This window comes from Diabrotica virgifera, chromosome 9 (genome assembly GCF_917563875.1).
Source record: "Diabrotica virgifera virgifera chromosome 9, PGI_DIABVI_V3a".
Taxonomy (NCBI): Eukaryota; Metazoa; Arthropoda; class Insecta; order Coleoptera; family Chrysomelidae; genus Diabrotica; species Diabrotica virgifera.
Genome location: NC_065451.1, coordinates 188,837,533 through 188,853,346, shown reverse-complemented (window position 1 = coordinate 188,853,346; position 15,814 = coordinate 188,837,533). Strand labels below are relative to the sequence as shown.

At 33.5% G+C, this 15,814-nt stretch overlaps 1 protein-coding gene across 1 annotated transcript in view; it reads left to right on the top strand.

The window, feature by feature from the left end:
• The window catches only part of LOC126892880 (protein transport protein Sec24C), a 62,424-nt gene that overhangs the window by 25,508 nt on the left and 21,102 nt on the right, over nucleotides 1-15,814 (top strand). Inside the window, exons 4-8 of the mRNA XM_050662697.1 lie at nucleotides 3,485-4,363; nucleotides 4,467-4,762; nucleotides 11,354-11,518; nucleotides 11,581-11,791; nucleotides 12,626-12,945. Coding sequence (XP_050518654.1) covers nucleotides 3,485-4,363; nucleotides 4,467-4,762; nucleotides 11,354-11,518; nucleotides 11,581-11,791; nucleotides 12,626-12,945 — 1,871 coding nt within the window. The remainder of the gene's footprint in view (nucleotides 1-3,484; nucleotides 4,364-4,466; nucleotides 4,763-11,353; nucleotides 11,519-11,580; nucleotides 11,792-12,625; nucleotides 12,946-15,814) is intronic.

The window sequence follows — 15,814 nt, the reverse complement described above, 5'->3', positions numbered from 1 at the left end:
AATGCGCAAAAAAAAGTTACAGAACAATGTTTGCGAAATAATGGGGAAAATGACCCAAAAATGTTGTGAGCGGCGAATTTTGAAAAATCCTATTCCGGAAAATATAAATCCTAGAGACTTCTCCTAAACGCCATTTTAAAGAGAAAAAATGTAAGTTATTTTGTCTATACCTATGTCCCCGTGGAAAAAAGTTACGGGGCAAAAAACAAAATTGCTTTCTTTCGTGTTGTTTTTTTGCTTTTCTTTTGAATATATTTTTGTAAATAAAAATATTTTTGACTTTAAAATGTAATATTTCGATAGTAAATTGAAAATGGAACAGTTTTCCTGTAGACGTCTTTGTACTAAAAGTGCATAGCACGCACCCTAATTCACCCTGTGCCTAGGGACTAATTCACCCATTTCTCAAAAACGCATCCATTTAAATGGTAGCACTCCGCGGTTTTTTCAAATTTAGAGGTCCATTGACTATATGAGACAATAAAATCCCGTCAACGTTGTAGTTCCTTTTAGCTCTCTTATTTTGAACATAATCAATAGCCTATATCGTATAATTTTCGAAACAGAAAAAAAGTTTAATAAAAAGAATTTTTAATTTTTAGCAGAATGTTATAATACTCGTATATTCTCTCCTTTAGGTGTCTACAAACCCATAACATTTCAAGTTGAAGCGTGTTTTTGCAAAAAAAGCGGTAAACAAAACGTTAAAAGAGAATATTTATTTTGGACTTCGAGAATTTGATCTGTGCACTGTCTGCTTGAGTTGTCAATGAGGAGGTGCCTAGAGCCAGAATGCCTGCTACTACTCCACTGTTAACAAGTGCACATATAGCACGTTTAAGTTTTGCACCAGAACATATCGATTGGGATATTAACGACTGGGCTAAGGCTAATATTCTTTTTATTGATGAGTCAAGATTTGCACTTTGTGGATCCAACGGTGTAAATTGTCTGTCGGATCCACAAAGTGCAAATCTTGACTCATCAATAAAAAGAATATTAGCCCAGTCGTTAATATCCCAATCGACATGTTCTGGTGCAAAACTTAAACGTGCTATATGTGCACTTGTTAACAGTGGAGTAGTAGCAGGCATTCTGGCTCTAGGCACCTCCTCATTGAAAACTCAAGCAGACAGTGCACAGATCAAATTCTCGAAGTCCAAAATAAATATTCTCTTTAACAACGTTTTGTTTACCGCTCGCTTATTTGTAAAAACACGCTTTAACTTGAAATGTTATGGATTTGTAGACACCTAAAGAAGACAATAGACGAGTATTATAACACTGCTAAAAATTAAAATTAATTTTTAAGCTTTTTTTCTGTTTCAAAAATTATGTGATACTTTTTGTGATTGGTGTATTTACTTACTACCATTATATTTATCTAATCCAATCCACAACAAAACAAGTATGGTTTTGAAAGAAATTTGAACCAAAACCTCAATTAAAACTCAATTTGAAGAAACCTTCATAACTTGTTTCCTTTTTTTTAATAGTTTTAGTGGAAAAATGTACCGGGTGTCCCAATAAGAATGGCTCTCGGCCATATCTCAGGAACCGTTTATAGTACAGCTTTGAGAAAAAATATTTATAACAAAAGTTGCCTCGGGAAAAGCCTGAAAATTATTTTCATAATTGTAGGTCCACCGCTAGAGGGCGTAATTGAATATAAAAAATTAAAAAATAAAAATTTTACAAAATTTACCTTATGAAAGGGCACTGGAAATCCAATCACCGTATTCTTCATAAAATTCTGCGCATATTTGATTTCACAAGTTTATGTCTACCTTTGCAAATAAGAGGTGGGGATGAGTGGGAACCTTGTTATGAAAAAATGGCTGTAAGTCCGGTTCTGCTAAATCGAATTTTGCATACTTGGTCTTGTTGAAAACAGCTCTTTTTAGTCAATGTAAGAGTCTTATTTTCGAAATAGCCTAATAAGTAATGTACCAGCTAGTAGGCGTTATTTAATTAATTTCGGAAATCTAGTTTTCTTTGAAGAATATTAAATACAAGTATGCATTTTTAATCCTGTATTACAAAATTAGACCAAATTAGCGACACAATACCGAAAACCGCATGTCGATACCTTTTTTCTATCTCGAGATATCTTAAGAAACGTGTAAATTTTAAACAACTGTTAATGTCACCGGTAAACGAAGTTAAGGAAAAGTAGTGTGCTATGGAAAAAACAAAGAAACATTTTTCAGATGTAAACGTATATAATTAATTAAAACAACAATAAGACAAACAACACTATAGAATATAACAAAGAAATAAAAGCAATTATTTAGTGACGACCTAAATATTCAAATTGTTGCCCATCATTTTCGATGCAAGCATTTACTCTTTCAAGAGTAGATTGAACAGCAGTCTCAATTTCTGCTTTCGCAATGCTTTGAATGGGGTTTCGTATTCTCTAGATTCTAGATCATGTTTTCTCGCGTAGTGGGCCTAGCGGCGAAAACAAGGTCTTTAATCCGTCCCCATAAAAGTCTAAAACAGTTAAATCTGTTGCTATTCAATCTACTCTTGAAAGAGTAAATGCTTACATCGAAAATGATAAGCAACAATTTGAACATTTAGGCAGTCACTAAGACTAAGTAAGTAGTTGCTTTTATTTCTTTGTTATATTTTATAGTGTTGTTTGTCTTATTATTGGTTTAATTAATTATATACGTTTACATCTGGAAAATTTTTATTTGTTTTTTCCATAGCACACTACTTTTCCTTAACCTCGTTTACCGATGACAGTAACAGTCATGTTTAAAATTTACACATTTCTTAAGATATCACGAGATAGAAAAAAGGTATCGACATGCGGTTTTCGGTATTATGTTGCTAATTTGGTCTAATTTTGTAATACATGATGAAAAATGCATACTGGTATTTAATATTTTCCAAAGAAAACTAGATTTCTGAAAATAATTAAATAACGCCTCCTAACTTGCATATTACTTATTACGCTATTTCGAAAATAAGACACTTACATTGACGAAAAAGAGCTGTTTTCAACAAGAAAAAGTATGCAAAATTCGATTTAGCAGAACCGGACTTCAGCCATTTTTTCATAACAAGGTTCCCACTCACCCCCACCTCTTATTTGCAAAGATAGGCTTAAACTTGTGAAATCAAATATGCACAGAATTTTATGAAGAATACGATGATTGGATTTCCAGTGCCCTTTCATTAGGGAAATTTTGTAAAATTTTGATTTTTAAATTTTTGATATTCAATTACGCCCTCTAGCGGTGGACCTACAATCATGAAAATCATTTCCATGCTTTTCCTGAGGCAACTTTTGTTATAAATATTTTTTTCTCAAAGCTGTACTATAAACGGTTCCTGAGATATGGCCGAGAGCCATTCTTATTGGGACACCCGGTACATTCAATCACAGATTATCTAATATTCATTTTTAACTAAAATACATTGTTATACAGTAAACTCTTTCTTATAATAATCATAAATATCATATTTTCAGTTCCTCCGACAAGTCAACCAAACAGACCACCCTCTAATTTCATGCCTCCAAATCAGAACCAGTTTGCACCTTCCCAAACATCAAATCAAAACATGCCTCCCAGACCTTCATCTAATCAGTCAAATAGTATGGGACAACCTCCTCTGCCAAGTGGCCCTCCCTCTCAATTTGGACAACCACCATTGTCAACAGCACCACCATCAGTTTCAAATGCTTCACCATTGATGTCAACTGGACCTCCAACATTATCAAATGTGCCTCCAACGTTATCTAGTGGGCCTCCAACAAGTGGTTCTCCTCAAACAGGCCATTTAGGTGCTCCACCAAATCAATCTCCCTTGTCTGGAGGAGTTCCACCTCAAATGGGACCTAATCAACAATTAGGACAGCCACCATCGGCAGCTGGTCCACCAAGCCACCTTGGACAGACTTCTTTGACTAACCCCCCACCCCATCCAGGTCAACCGAATCTCCCCTGGCGCCCACCTCAATCTGTAGGTCAACCTGGTGGCCCTCCTGGATATCCTCCATTGCCAGGACATCAAGGACAACCCACATCACAGTTCGACACACAAGGTCCAATGTCACAAAATGGACCTCCAAACATGTATGGAAATCCACCAAATCAATTTAATAATCAGATGGGTCCTCCAAAAGTGGGACAATTTCCTCAACAACAAAGGCCAATGCAACCTCCCCTACCTGGACAGCCGCCTATGCCGGGACAAGGTCCTTTAATCAGTGCTCCAGGTCCATACGGACCTTCTTCAGGACCAGCACACCAAATGCCACCTCATCAAGGACAACCACCTCATCAAGGACAATCACCATATGGACCTGGCCAAATAACTAGTCAGTTGCAGCAAATGAATTTATCTGGTATGTCGGTTTTAAACACTTAGAAGTAATAAACAACTTGCAAATAAGACAATTCCTTCCACCTTTTTTTAACGATGGATGATTATTTCATACTTTCTTCTAGGTCCAAAGCCGGCTTATCCAGTACCACCAGGCGGTCCCATGAGACCGATGAACGGAGACAGCGGTCCGCATATGCCTCCAGCAATGAACCAACCGGGATATATGAATAATCAACAGGGCAGAGTTCCTCCTGGACCTGGTTATCCACCGATGCCGGGGCAAGCACCGATGCAAGGACAAGGACACATGCCTGGTCAAGGGCAATACCCAGGACCTGGTGGTGGGTATCCGCAAGGGAACTACCAACAAGCTGCGCCTGCGCAACACAAGATTGATCCTGATCATGTGCCGAATCCAGTAAGTAACACCGGTTTATAGCGTTCTGCGCCTTCCGGTTCCTATTTTCCAGCCGCGTCTGTCCAATCTCCTGGTCGTAGATCTCAGACATTGCTTTCTGGATTCCACTTATCCAGGTAGTTTTCGGCCTGCCCCTTTTCCTTCTTTCCGGGAGTTGCCATTCCAGTATCAGCTTTGGGAGTCTACACTGCGGTGCAAAAAATCGATCCACTAAAAATTTGGTCATTTTTGATGTTTCGAATTTCCTAAACCTGTTGTCCGATTTAAGCGATTTTTTACCACGTTATAGCCTTATTCATTGACAATATCGCTGTAATAATATTATTGCTACAGTCAAAAAACTTTCATTGTATACCGGGTGTACGAATCAAACTGTGCTTTTTTCTCAAAGTTCGCATCACCCTGTGGATTATTATATCATTTATAAAATACTGAAATTAAAACCCAACTATAGCCTCAGGTTTTCTTAACATTTTGTCTTTCGATTCATTCGCTTATGTTGGATAATAAAAAAGTTAGGTACTTTAACAACTGGCCATGTTCGTCATCAGTACATGATGTTTTCTAAATAAGTGCGACAAACTTTAATAGCCCAGTAAATGAACGGGAAATTCGGCGATACCGTGTAATTTTCAGGGGCAACTCCGAATTGCATGAAAATTTGGATTTAGGTTCTATTTACCCTCCACTTCAAAGTTGAATTTGTGCCGTTGGTTGCTTTTACTTGGGGGGTGACACTCACCCCTTCTCGGGAGTGAAAAACATACGTTCAAGATAAGATCGGAAATGGATAAATTGACTGATTTTAAGCAACTTTTGTTCTATAGAGTTTTTTACGTAAGTCAATACTTTTCGAGTTATTTGCCATTGAAAACGTTGATTTTTCGACAAAAAAACTACGTTTTCAGACGGTTTTTCGCAAATAACTCAAAAAGTAAATATTTTATCGAAAAAAATATCCTTAGCAAAAGTGTAGCTTATAAAAACCCAAAAAAATGGTGTATCAGTAAAGTCTATCAATCAAATAAAAACAAAGTTATAGCTCATGAAAAATACGTTCTTATTCGTCTAATTCCAAATCGAATATTTCAAGGTGAAATCACCGAAAAATTAAGCACTTTTCGGGAAAAACCCATTTAACCTTTTTTAAAGTGTTTATAAAAAGCTTTGTTTTAATTGTTAACAAAAGTTTTAGCATTAAAAATAAGCGAGTTATACGCTCAAAATAAAGTTGGCCCTCTTTTTTTTTGTAAAAAATCATGAAAATCTCGCCGTGTTTAGCTTCCCAAATAAAATTAATCGCTACCGCTTTACAAACAATTTACTTACCTATCTATTTTTATATGATCTGTCAGTCTCACCGGTTTAAAGTGTTTGATTTTGAAAGGGTTATAATTGAGAAAGCTTGAATGGGACACTAATCACGAGTGTATGCAAATTTTGAACAGCCATATCTTAACCAATTTTTGTCTTACGGAGAAACAAAATGAAACTAGCATATTTATAATAGCAAAACCTACATTTTTTTACACTTTAAGATTTTTCTTATCACTAATACTTTTAAGTTATTTTAAAAAATGAAATTTTTCAAAAATTTTTGGAAATTTTTTTTTACTATAAAACCAAATGTTTTCAAACATAAGCACTTCAAACCAATCAATTTCATTTAGGGTGCTAAATAGAGGGAGGTTTTCACGATTTTTTTTACCAAAAAAAGGGGCCAACTTTTTTTTTTTCAGTGTAACTCGTTTATTTTTGATGCTGTAAACTTTTGTAAAAAACAAATAATAAGCTTTTTTTCGATACTTTAAAAATGTTAATAAGGTTTTCCCGAAAAACGCTTCTTTCTTAGGTGATTTCGCTTGAATTATTCGATTTGGAATTAGACGAATAAGAACGTATTTTTCATGAGCTACAACTTTGCTTCTACTCAATTTGTAGACTTTACTGGTACACCATTTTTTTTTCGTTTTTTTATAGGCTACACTTTTGCTAAAAATATTTTTTTCGATAAAATATTTACTTTTTGAGTTATTTGGGAAAAATGGTCTGAAAACATAGTTTTTTTGTCGAAAAATCAACATTTTAAATCGCGAATAACTCGAAAAGTATTGACTTACGTAAAAAACTTTATAGAACAAAAGTTGCTTAAAATCAGTCAATTTATCCATTTCCGATCTTATCTTGAACGTATGTTTTTTCACCCCCGAGAAGGGGTAAATGTCACCCCCCAAGTAAAAGCAACCAACGGCACAATTTCAACTTTGAAGTGGAGGGTAAGTAGAACCTAAATCCAAATTTTCATGCAATTCGGAGTTGCCCCTGGAAATTACACTCCAAAACGGTCATTTATTGGGCTATAAGGGGTAATTTTACATGAGAAAATAATGACAATTTGCTTTATAATCATATTTCCGCAAACGCTTCTTTCCGAGATACGGGATGTTCAATTTTTCTTTACAAACTGACGATTTATTTATAGCTTTAAAACCAGTTAAGATATGCAAATGAAATTTGGTGGGTTTTAAGACGTAGTTATTGCACATTTTTTAACATACAATTAACAATTGTATATTTACCATTGGCATGCGTACGGGTAATAATGTCGGTCATAATACCCGTTTGCGCGCCAATGGTGAATATTAAATTCTTAATTGTATGTCAAAAAATGTGCAATAACTACGTCTTAAAATCCACCAAATTTGATTTGCATATCTCAACTGGTTTTAAAGCAATAAATAAATCGTCAGTTTGTAAAAAAAATTGAACATCCCGTATCTCGGAAACAAAGCGTTTGCGGACATATGATTATAAAGCAAATTGTCATTATTTTTTCATGTAAAATTAACCTTTAAAGTTTGTCGCACTTATTTAGAAACATCCTGTACTGATGACGAACATGGCCAGTTGTTAAAGTACCTAACTTTTTTATTATCCAATACAAGCGAATGAATCGAAAGACAAAATGTTAAGAAAACCTGAGGCTATAGTTGGGTTTTAATTTCAGTATTTTATAATAGGTCTGGATCCCGCATATGAAAAAAAAGTTGATTAATAGCAAGCTGAAAATTTGTTAATAGCTTAAGGGTGTCTAGTCGAATAAACTTTGATATGTGTGAACACTGGAACAGGGGTAGTTTTAATTGTGGAACAGGTTAAAAATTTGGAACGGTCACAGCACGAAAACGGCACATTTATTTTGTCCGACAGAACAGACTTAAACTCTTCGAACAGAGACTAAACTCTCATGCAAAAATCAGACTGCTATTTATCACCAAATGGGCGTTTTAATGAGTGGAACATGTAGAATATGTCAAATGACAGGAATTATGACAGGTAATAAATAGCAGTCTGATTTTTTCATGAGAGTTTAATCTCTGTTCGGAGAGTTTAAGTCTGTTCTGTCGGACAAAATAAATGTGCCGTTTTCGTGCTGTGACCGTTCCAAATTTTTAACCTGTTCCACAATTAAAACTACCCCTGTTTCAGTGTTCCCATATATCAAAGTTTATTCGACTAGACACCCTTAAGCTATTAACAAATTTTCAGCTTGCTATTAATCAACTTTTTTTTCATACGCGGGATCCAGACCTATAAATGCTAGAATAATCCACAGGGTGATGCGAACTTTGGAAAAAAAAACACAGTTTGATTCGTACACCCGGTATACAATGACAGTTTGACTGTCTAGCAACAATATTATTACAGCGATATTGTCAATGAATAAGGCTATAACGTGGTAAAAAATCACTTAAATCGGACAACAGGTTTAGGAAATTCGAATCATCAAAAATGACCAAATTTTTAGTGGATCGATTTTTTTGCATCGCAGTGTATGTTCCTCCATTCTTTGTACATGGCCATACCAACAAAGTTGTTTTTCTTGGATTTCTTCTATTATGTTTGTTTTCCTATTCATAGTATCTCGTACTGGTTCATTCGTTATGTGTGAGATTCTAGAAACGCAGGACGATCTTCGCCAGAAGTCCATTTTCAGTGCGAGCAACTTCTGTTCGCTTATTCAGTTGCAAGTTTTCACATCCATACAGTACCACGCTTTTATATTGAATGATGCTATTATATAGCTGTGTTTTTTTTTCTTTTGATATGGTTTTTAACCAATGTAGTGAGTCCGAATCTCCTTTTAATTTCTTTCCTTTCATACTGAATCTAGTGACTTTAAAATACATATTTTATTAATTTACGAGTTTTAACAACTATATTATGTTCGAACAAGCAGTTATTTTGCGAATATAAAATGCCAATTTACTGAAATTGTTTTATTTAAATCTTCTTAATTCTAAATATGAAATTTTTATGATGTATGGAATTATTTTTACGGTTTAATTATATATTTTATGTTAATTACTATTTAATTGTTTGTTTCTTAATCTAAAACTGCTGGCAACTAAATATTTGAACATTTTTTGCTTTTTCTCACGTTTCTTAAGTTTTATCAGCCTTTAAAAAAGGATTTGACATACGAGTAGGTAGTACCTTGTCAACAATAAAGAGCTGTTTCTCAAAGAAGTGTACGGCATTTCATTAGAGTATGTAAGTCGGGAAGAAGAAATACACTACGAGAAATAACTGCTAGGTGGAATAGAAAAACAGGGAATGAATGAATAAAACAAAAGTAATGGCTGATACATGTGCACCAAATGCTGAGATTAATATTCGTATCAATAACAAACAGATAGAACCCGTACAAAGATTCCAGTATCTTGATTGCTGTATAACAAACGATCTTGACCACGAGGTCGAAATACGTGCTCGTATAGAGTATGCTAGGTCCGCTTTTCCAAGAATGAAAAAATTCCTCATAAACACCTTATCGTTGGATATCGGATACCAATTTGTAAAAACATTTATTTATTCCATATACGGAGTGGAAACATGGACTTTTGTCAAACTATTCAAAATAATTGTTTTTCCATACAAAAAATGCATTAATTAATAGTATTGTTACTCTGCTTTAAAATAACTTTATTCAAACACCACGAATATTACAATACTCTAAAACTTTTATAACTTCAACAAAATGACAACTATAAGCGTCAAATACACCTGAACTATTAATTGTCAACTTTCTATGTTAATATTCAGTTTCTATACATTTTCTGACGTTCTAAAGTCACTAGACATAAAAAATTGAAGGCACTCGTGGGAGTGCCGACAGAAGTGAAAACTTCTTATAGTATATAAATTACGAGCTTAATGTTTTTTCCCCATCCAAAAAGAAGTGCTATATCTATATCATATACGCGATGCGTATGCCCTATGCTCTTTATGTATACATATACATATATGTACAAAATTTATTTCAGCGAAGTGATTACGTCCGCAAATTCAATACTTTTTCCCCATCCAAGAAGTGCACAACGTCCCTAAAGAAGTTCTCACTTCAAATATTTATTTCGTCGAAGCGATGACGGTCGCTAATTTAATAATTTTTCCCCATCCAAAAAGTTCACAACGTCTCTCAAGAAGTTTTCACTTCAAAAATTTATTTCATCGAAGCGATGACGGTCGCTAATTTAATACTTTTTTCCATCGAAAAGTGCACAACGTCCCTAAAGAAGTTTCACTTCAAATATCTATTTCGTCGAAGCGATGACGGTTGCTAATTTATTACTTTTTCCCAGCCAAAAAGTGCACAACGTCCCTAAAGAAGTTTTCACTTCAAAAATTTATTTCGTCGAAGCGATGACGGTCGCTAATTTAATAATTTTTCCCCATCCAAAAAGTGCACAACGTCCCTCAAGAAGTTTTCATTTCAAAAATTTATTTCATCAAAGCGATGACGGTCGCTAATTTAATACTTTTATCCATCCAAAAAGAGCACAACGTCCCTAAAGAAGTTTTCACTTCAAATGTTTATTTCGTCGAAGCGATGAAAGTCGCTAATTTATTACTTTTTCCCTTCCAAAAAGTCCACAACGTCCCTAAAGAAGTTCTCACTTCAAAAATTTATTTCGTCGAAGTGATGACGGTCGGTAATTCAATAATTTTTCCCCATCCAAAAAGTGCACAACGTCCCTAAAGAAGTTTTCACTTCAAAAATTTATTTCGCCGAAGAGATGACGGTCGCGAAATAAATCCTTTTTCCCCATTCAAAAATAGGTTTTACATGTATTTTAAATTTAAATACTTCTATGCAATTTATGTATAGATACACATAATATAGATACGTACAAAATTTATTTCGTCGAAGAGATGACGGTCGCCAAATAAATCCTTTTTCCCCATCCTAAAATAGGTTTTACATTTATTTTAAATTTAAATACTTCTATAAAATTTATATATACATACAAATAATATATAGCATAAGCGATGACGGTCGCAATGACGGTCGCTATGACGGTTGCGATGACGGTCGCGAATTCAATGCTTTTTCCCCTATCCAAAAATCGCACAACGTCCCTAAAGAAGTTTTCACTTCAAAAATAAACATTGTAACAAGTCCAGGACTGTAATAGCTCAATGTTTCTATGTGTCTAGTAGGGTGGCGGTTACTGTATACTTAACAAAAGTATATATTGTAATAGGTTCTCTTTAATTACAGTAACATTATGCATTTCTCTTTTTCAGATTCAAGTTATCCGAGATGATCAGCAAGACAGGGACAGCGTTTTTGTTACTAATCAAAAAGGACTTGTACCGCCTATGGTAACTACCAATTTTATTGTTCAAGATCAAGGAAATTGCAGTCCACGATTCATGAGATCTACCATATATAATGTTCCAATTTCACAGGTACGTTTTCTTATAGGTGTTAATGTAACAGTAATAAAACTTAAAATTGTGTTCTTTTTTAGGATTTGTTAAAACAATCTGCACTTCCATTCAGTCTTTTAATAAGTCCAATGGCCAGGCAAGTAGAGCAAGAATACCCTCCACCAATCGTTAATTTCGGAAGCCTCGGTCCTGTCAGATGCATCCGTTGCAAGGCCTACATGTGTCCGTTCATGCAGTTCGTCGATTCTGGAAGGAGGTTCCAGTGTCTGTTTTGTAACGCAACTACTGATGGTAAGGCTATTGTTTATAATATACATATTGTTATGCTCTAATTTATCTCTTTATTTAGATTGATTAGCAAATTCTTAATTTAATTAATTATTCAATTACTTTAATCACTGCCTATGTAAAACAAAACTAAATTCGATTTAAATATTCCAATAAATGTTATTCTCTGGGCTAATTTTGTTTTTGATACATTTGTGGCTTCTAGTATTTCTAGTGGCTTACTTCTTCCAGGATGGAACAAGGAAATTAAAAACATTCAATATCATATAATTGTAATATATTATTCATTTACCAAATAACCCGTGTACATATGAGTTAAAAAATACTAAATTTAACTTTGTTGCAACAATTTCTTACTTAATAAATCAAACTTTAATTCTGATATCTCTTTGTTTTAACAAAAAAAAAAATTATTTAAATAAATAGTTTTGAGGCTGATCATTTGTATTTCCTATTTGCTTAATTCCTAAGCAATGGAGGCCTTTTTAAGTGAGTGGAAATTTCTACTGATTTTAAAATATCTGTATAGAAAGCAGTTAGCCATTCCTAGTCTATTTGCCATAATGAAGTAAACATTGAGGATAGATTTTATCGGCAGAGGGTGCCTTTCCCGCCTTGATTTCTGATATTGCTGAAGTGATTTGTTCTGGAATAAACTCGTCAGTGTATTCAGATGTAGATGAGCATGCACACGGTGATGGTGATAATGATGATGATAATTTATTATTGATAGTTTATAGGATATGTAAAGCAAACGGTGACGGATTATGTCATAATTGCTGTAGTTATTATAATAAACGTGGGTTTTAAAAATAATCGATTTTTTCTGTGTTTCAGTTCCAACAGAATATTTCCAGCATCTAGATCAGACCGGCCTAAGAATGGACCGCTTTGAACGACCAGAATTGATCCTTGGTACCTACGAATTCGTCGCTACCCCCGATTACTGCCGAAACAACGTTCTGCCCAAACCGCCAGCCGTCATTTTCGTTATCGACGTTTCATATAACAACATTAAATCCGGAATGGTTTCCTTGTTGTGCAATCAGATGAAAGAGATCATTCAAAATCTTCCGGTGGACCAAGGCCACGAAAAGAGCAACATGAAAGTTGGATTTATTACGTATAATAGTTCGGTGCATTTTTATAATATCAAGGTTAGAAAGTTTTATATAAACTAAAAGGGAAGTTCCCTAGGTTGGCTGTATACCATATAGTTAAAAACTCTAACATGAAGTAAAACACTTCTACGTAATTGGTATATTTATTAAAATTTAAAAAATTCCAATGGATTGAGTAAAATATGTCCAATTCAGAACGTTTTCAGACCTATCGGTCCATCATCAGTGAATATGCATACTTGCTAAATAGCCCCAGAACCAAACAATGGTTGAATTTTTAATTCGATTTACATTATTTAAAAATAATATTAAACAGGCTAAACGCCGATGTTACAGGATATAACTCGATTGAGTTTTTGGTAGGGTTTCACCATGTTCCCTTAGGTTATATCCTGTAACATCGGCGTTTAGCCTGTTAAATATTATTTTTAAATAATGTAAATCGAATTAAAAATTCAACCATTGTTTGGTTCTGGGGCTATTTAGCAAGTATGCACATTCACTGATGATGGACCGATAGGTCTGAAAACGTTCTAAATTGGGATTTTTATTTTACTCAATCCATTGGGATTTTTTAAATTTTAATAAATATACCAATTACGTAGAAGTGTTTTACTTCATGTTAGAGTTTTTAAAGTTTTATATAGTTCTTCCACTCTATCTTTGCCCATGCATAAAATTATTCACGAATTACTTTTTATACGAGGTCTCTTTTTTACTCACTGAAACTAGTATCGCAAAATTAAGCCGCTTGTCCATAGAAACCACAATAAGTTAAACAAGGATAAACAATACAATTGGTCTTTGATACTTTGTTTACTATGAATTTTGACGTTTATCATCTTCAGTGACATTAGCGCATGTGATGTGTCGATTAGTTTATTTGAATTTCTTGTTTATTTAGTTATTAAAATTATTTAACTTTTATACCCTGTTTTTAAATCAGGATGAGTAAACTCAAAAGACTGATTCACATCCAATAATGTCACTAGAAAAATCACCAGATACATCTTCTTTTTTGGTTGATCATGTCGATCTTAGTGTAATGATATTATACTAATACGTCGCTAAAGATTTCTAAAAACAACTGTTTTTTTATATAAAAGCAGACTAAAAATATAAAAATTAAAGGAATAACGCAGATAACACAAACAATCACCGATATAACTTAATTAACCTATGAAATGCCAATAGTGTCAAAATTTAATAAATGTTAATAGTGTCAACATTTCAAACAGTTGTTCTGAAGCTATTTCCTTGTGGCATTTTTATTATTTAGTTCATTCGATTACATGAAATCAACCCCAACTCAAGAATATCCTTCCACAAAAAAATCATAGCATGTGATCTGTCTTTAAAAAGACAACCAAATGCAACGATGACAGTAAAATTCTCGCGTTAGAGATTCCATAGTAAATCACGAGAGAAAACCAGGAAAAAATATGAGTCAGATTAAATAAATTATTAGAAGAATATTTTATTTAGCAACAACATTTTTGTTTCATTTAGTAGTATTTTGTATTTTGACAACCACACCCGATTTGGGCGTCGAAACGTTAATAAAATTATTTTTTTTCAATTTAACTGTGGCTTATTTCCCCTATAAATAGTTAATTTCAAACAGTGGAGTAAACTTGCCTGAGATTGGACCAATTAAAAACAAGTAGGTCTTACATACAATACCGAACTAAAATCTGAATACCGGTATTTGATATTTGAAATTTGAAATATCGGGATACTGGCATTAAAACCGGTACTATTAATAAAAAATTTACTAAATATATTTAAGTTGAAAAATTTATTTATTAATTTATTTATGTTTAAAAATAAAATTTAATCCAAATTTTTGGGCGATAAACGATTTCTTCTTAATAAATTTGTTAACTGCCCAAGCTTTGAAAATACTCTTTCGGAAGGTACTGATGTGGCAGGTATTGACAAGTATTTTATAGCGAAATAATAAAGCTCAGGGAAAGTAGATGTGTATTTTTTCCAAAATTCCATCGGGTTATTTTTTATTGCGAAAAAAATTTCGATTTACATCGAAAAACAAAAACAATCGCTTTATATTGCCGACACCGCCGCTTCTCGATGGTGTAATACTCGGCTCGGCATATGTAGTAAATATGAAATAGAATAGAAATATAAATATTTATTTATCCTTTAAAGACATTCTTACAAAAATGTATAGGACAAGTCACAGAGATGATTCTACATTGTAGAACAGTAGTTACAGGCTAAACATTGTTCAGCAACAATTTTTATAAAGGTACCTAACACCTAACACATATAATATAACACATTTAGACATGTACAAAACAATTTATACATAAAAATAAGATAGTGGTTTATACAGTATCTTCAAGAAATTCTCTGACTGAATAGTAGCATTTGGCTAATAATAAGTTTTTGATTTTATTTTTGTAACTGTTAAAAGAAGCAATCTCCTGCACTTCACCAGGAAGTTTATTGTACAATCTCATTCCCATAAATTTAAAACTATTTTCTAATCTTGATGTTTTATACTGAGGTATTCAGAGCTTATTAGAATTTCTTGTATGGTAATCATGTTGATGAGCATTAGTTTCAAATTGATTGAAATTTTCTTTGACAAACAGAAGAGTGTGGTAAATGTACAGACTATAGAATGACAAGATTTTGTATTTTATAAACGTTGGTTTACAAGTTTGCCGAAATTTTAGCCCGAATATTTTTCGAATAATTTTTTTCTGAGTTACAAAAATTTTACAGCTGTCAATAGAATTTCCCCACAGTAGTATGTTGTAACTCATGTGACTAAACAAGGCCGTAATAGATATTGATCAGTGCTGATATCGGCATAGTGTCTTTTATTCTAGAAATAGCATAAAAGGATTTATTTAATTTTGTATTTATTGCATTGACT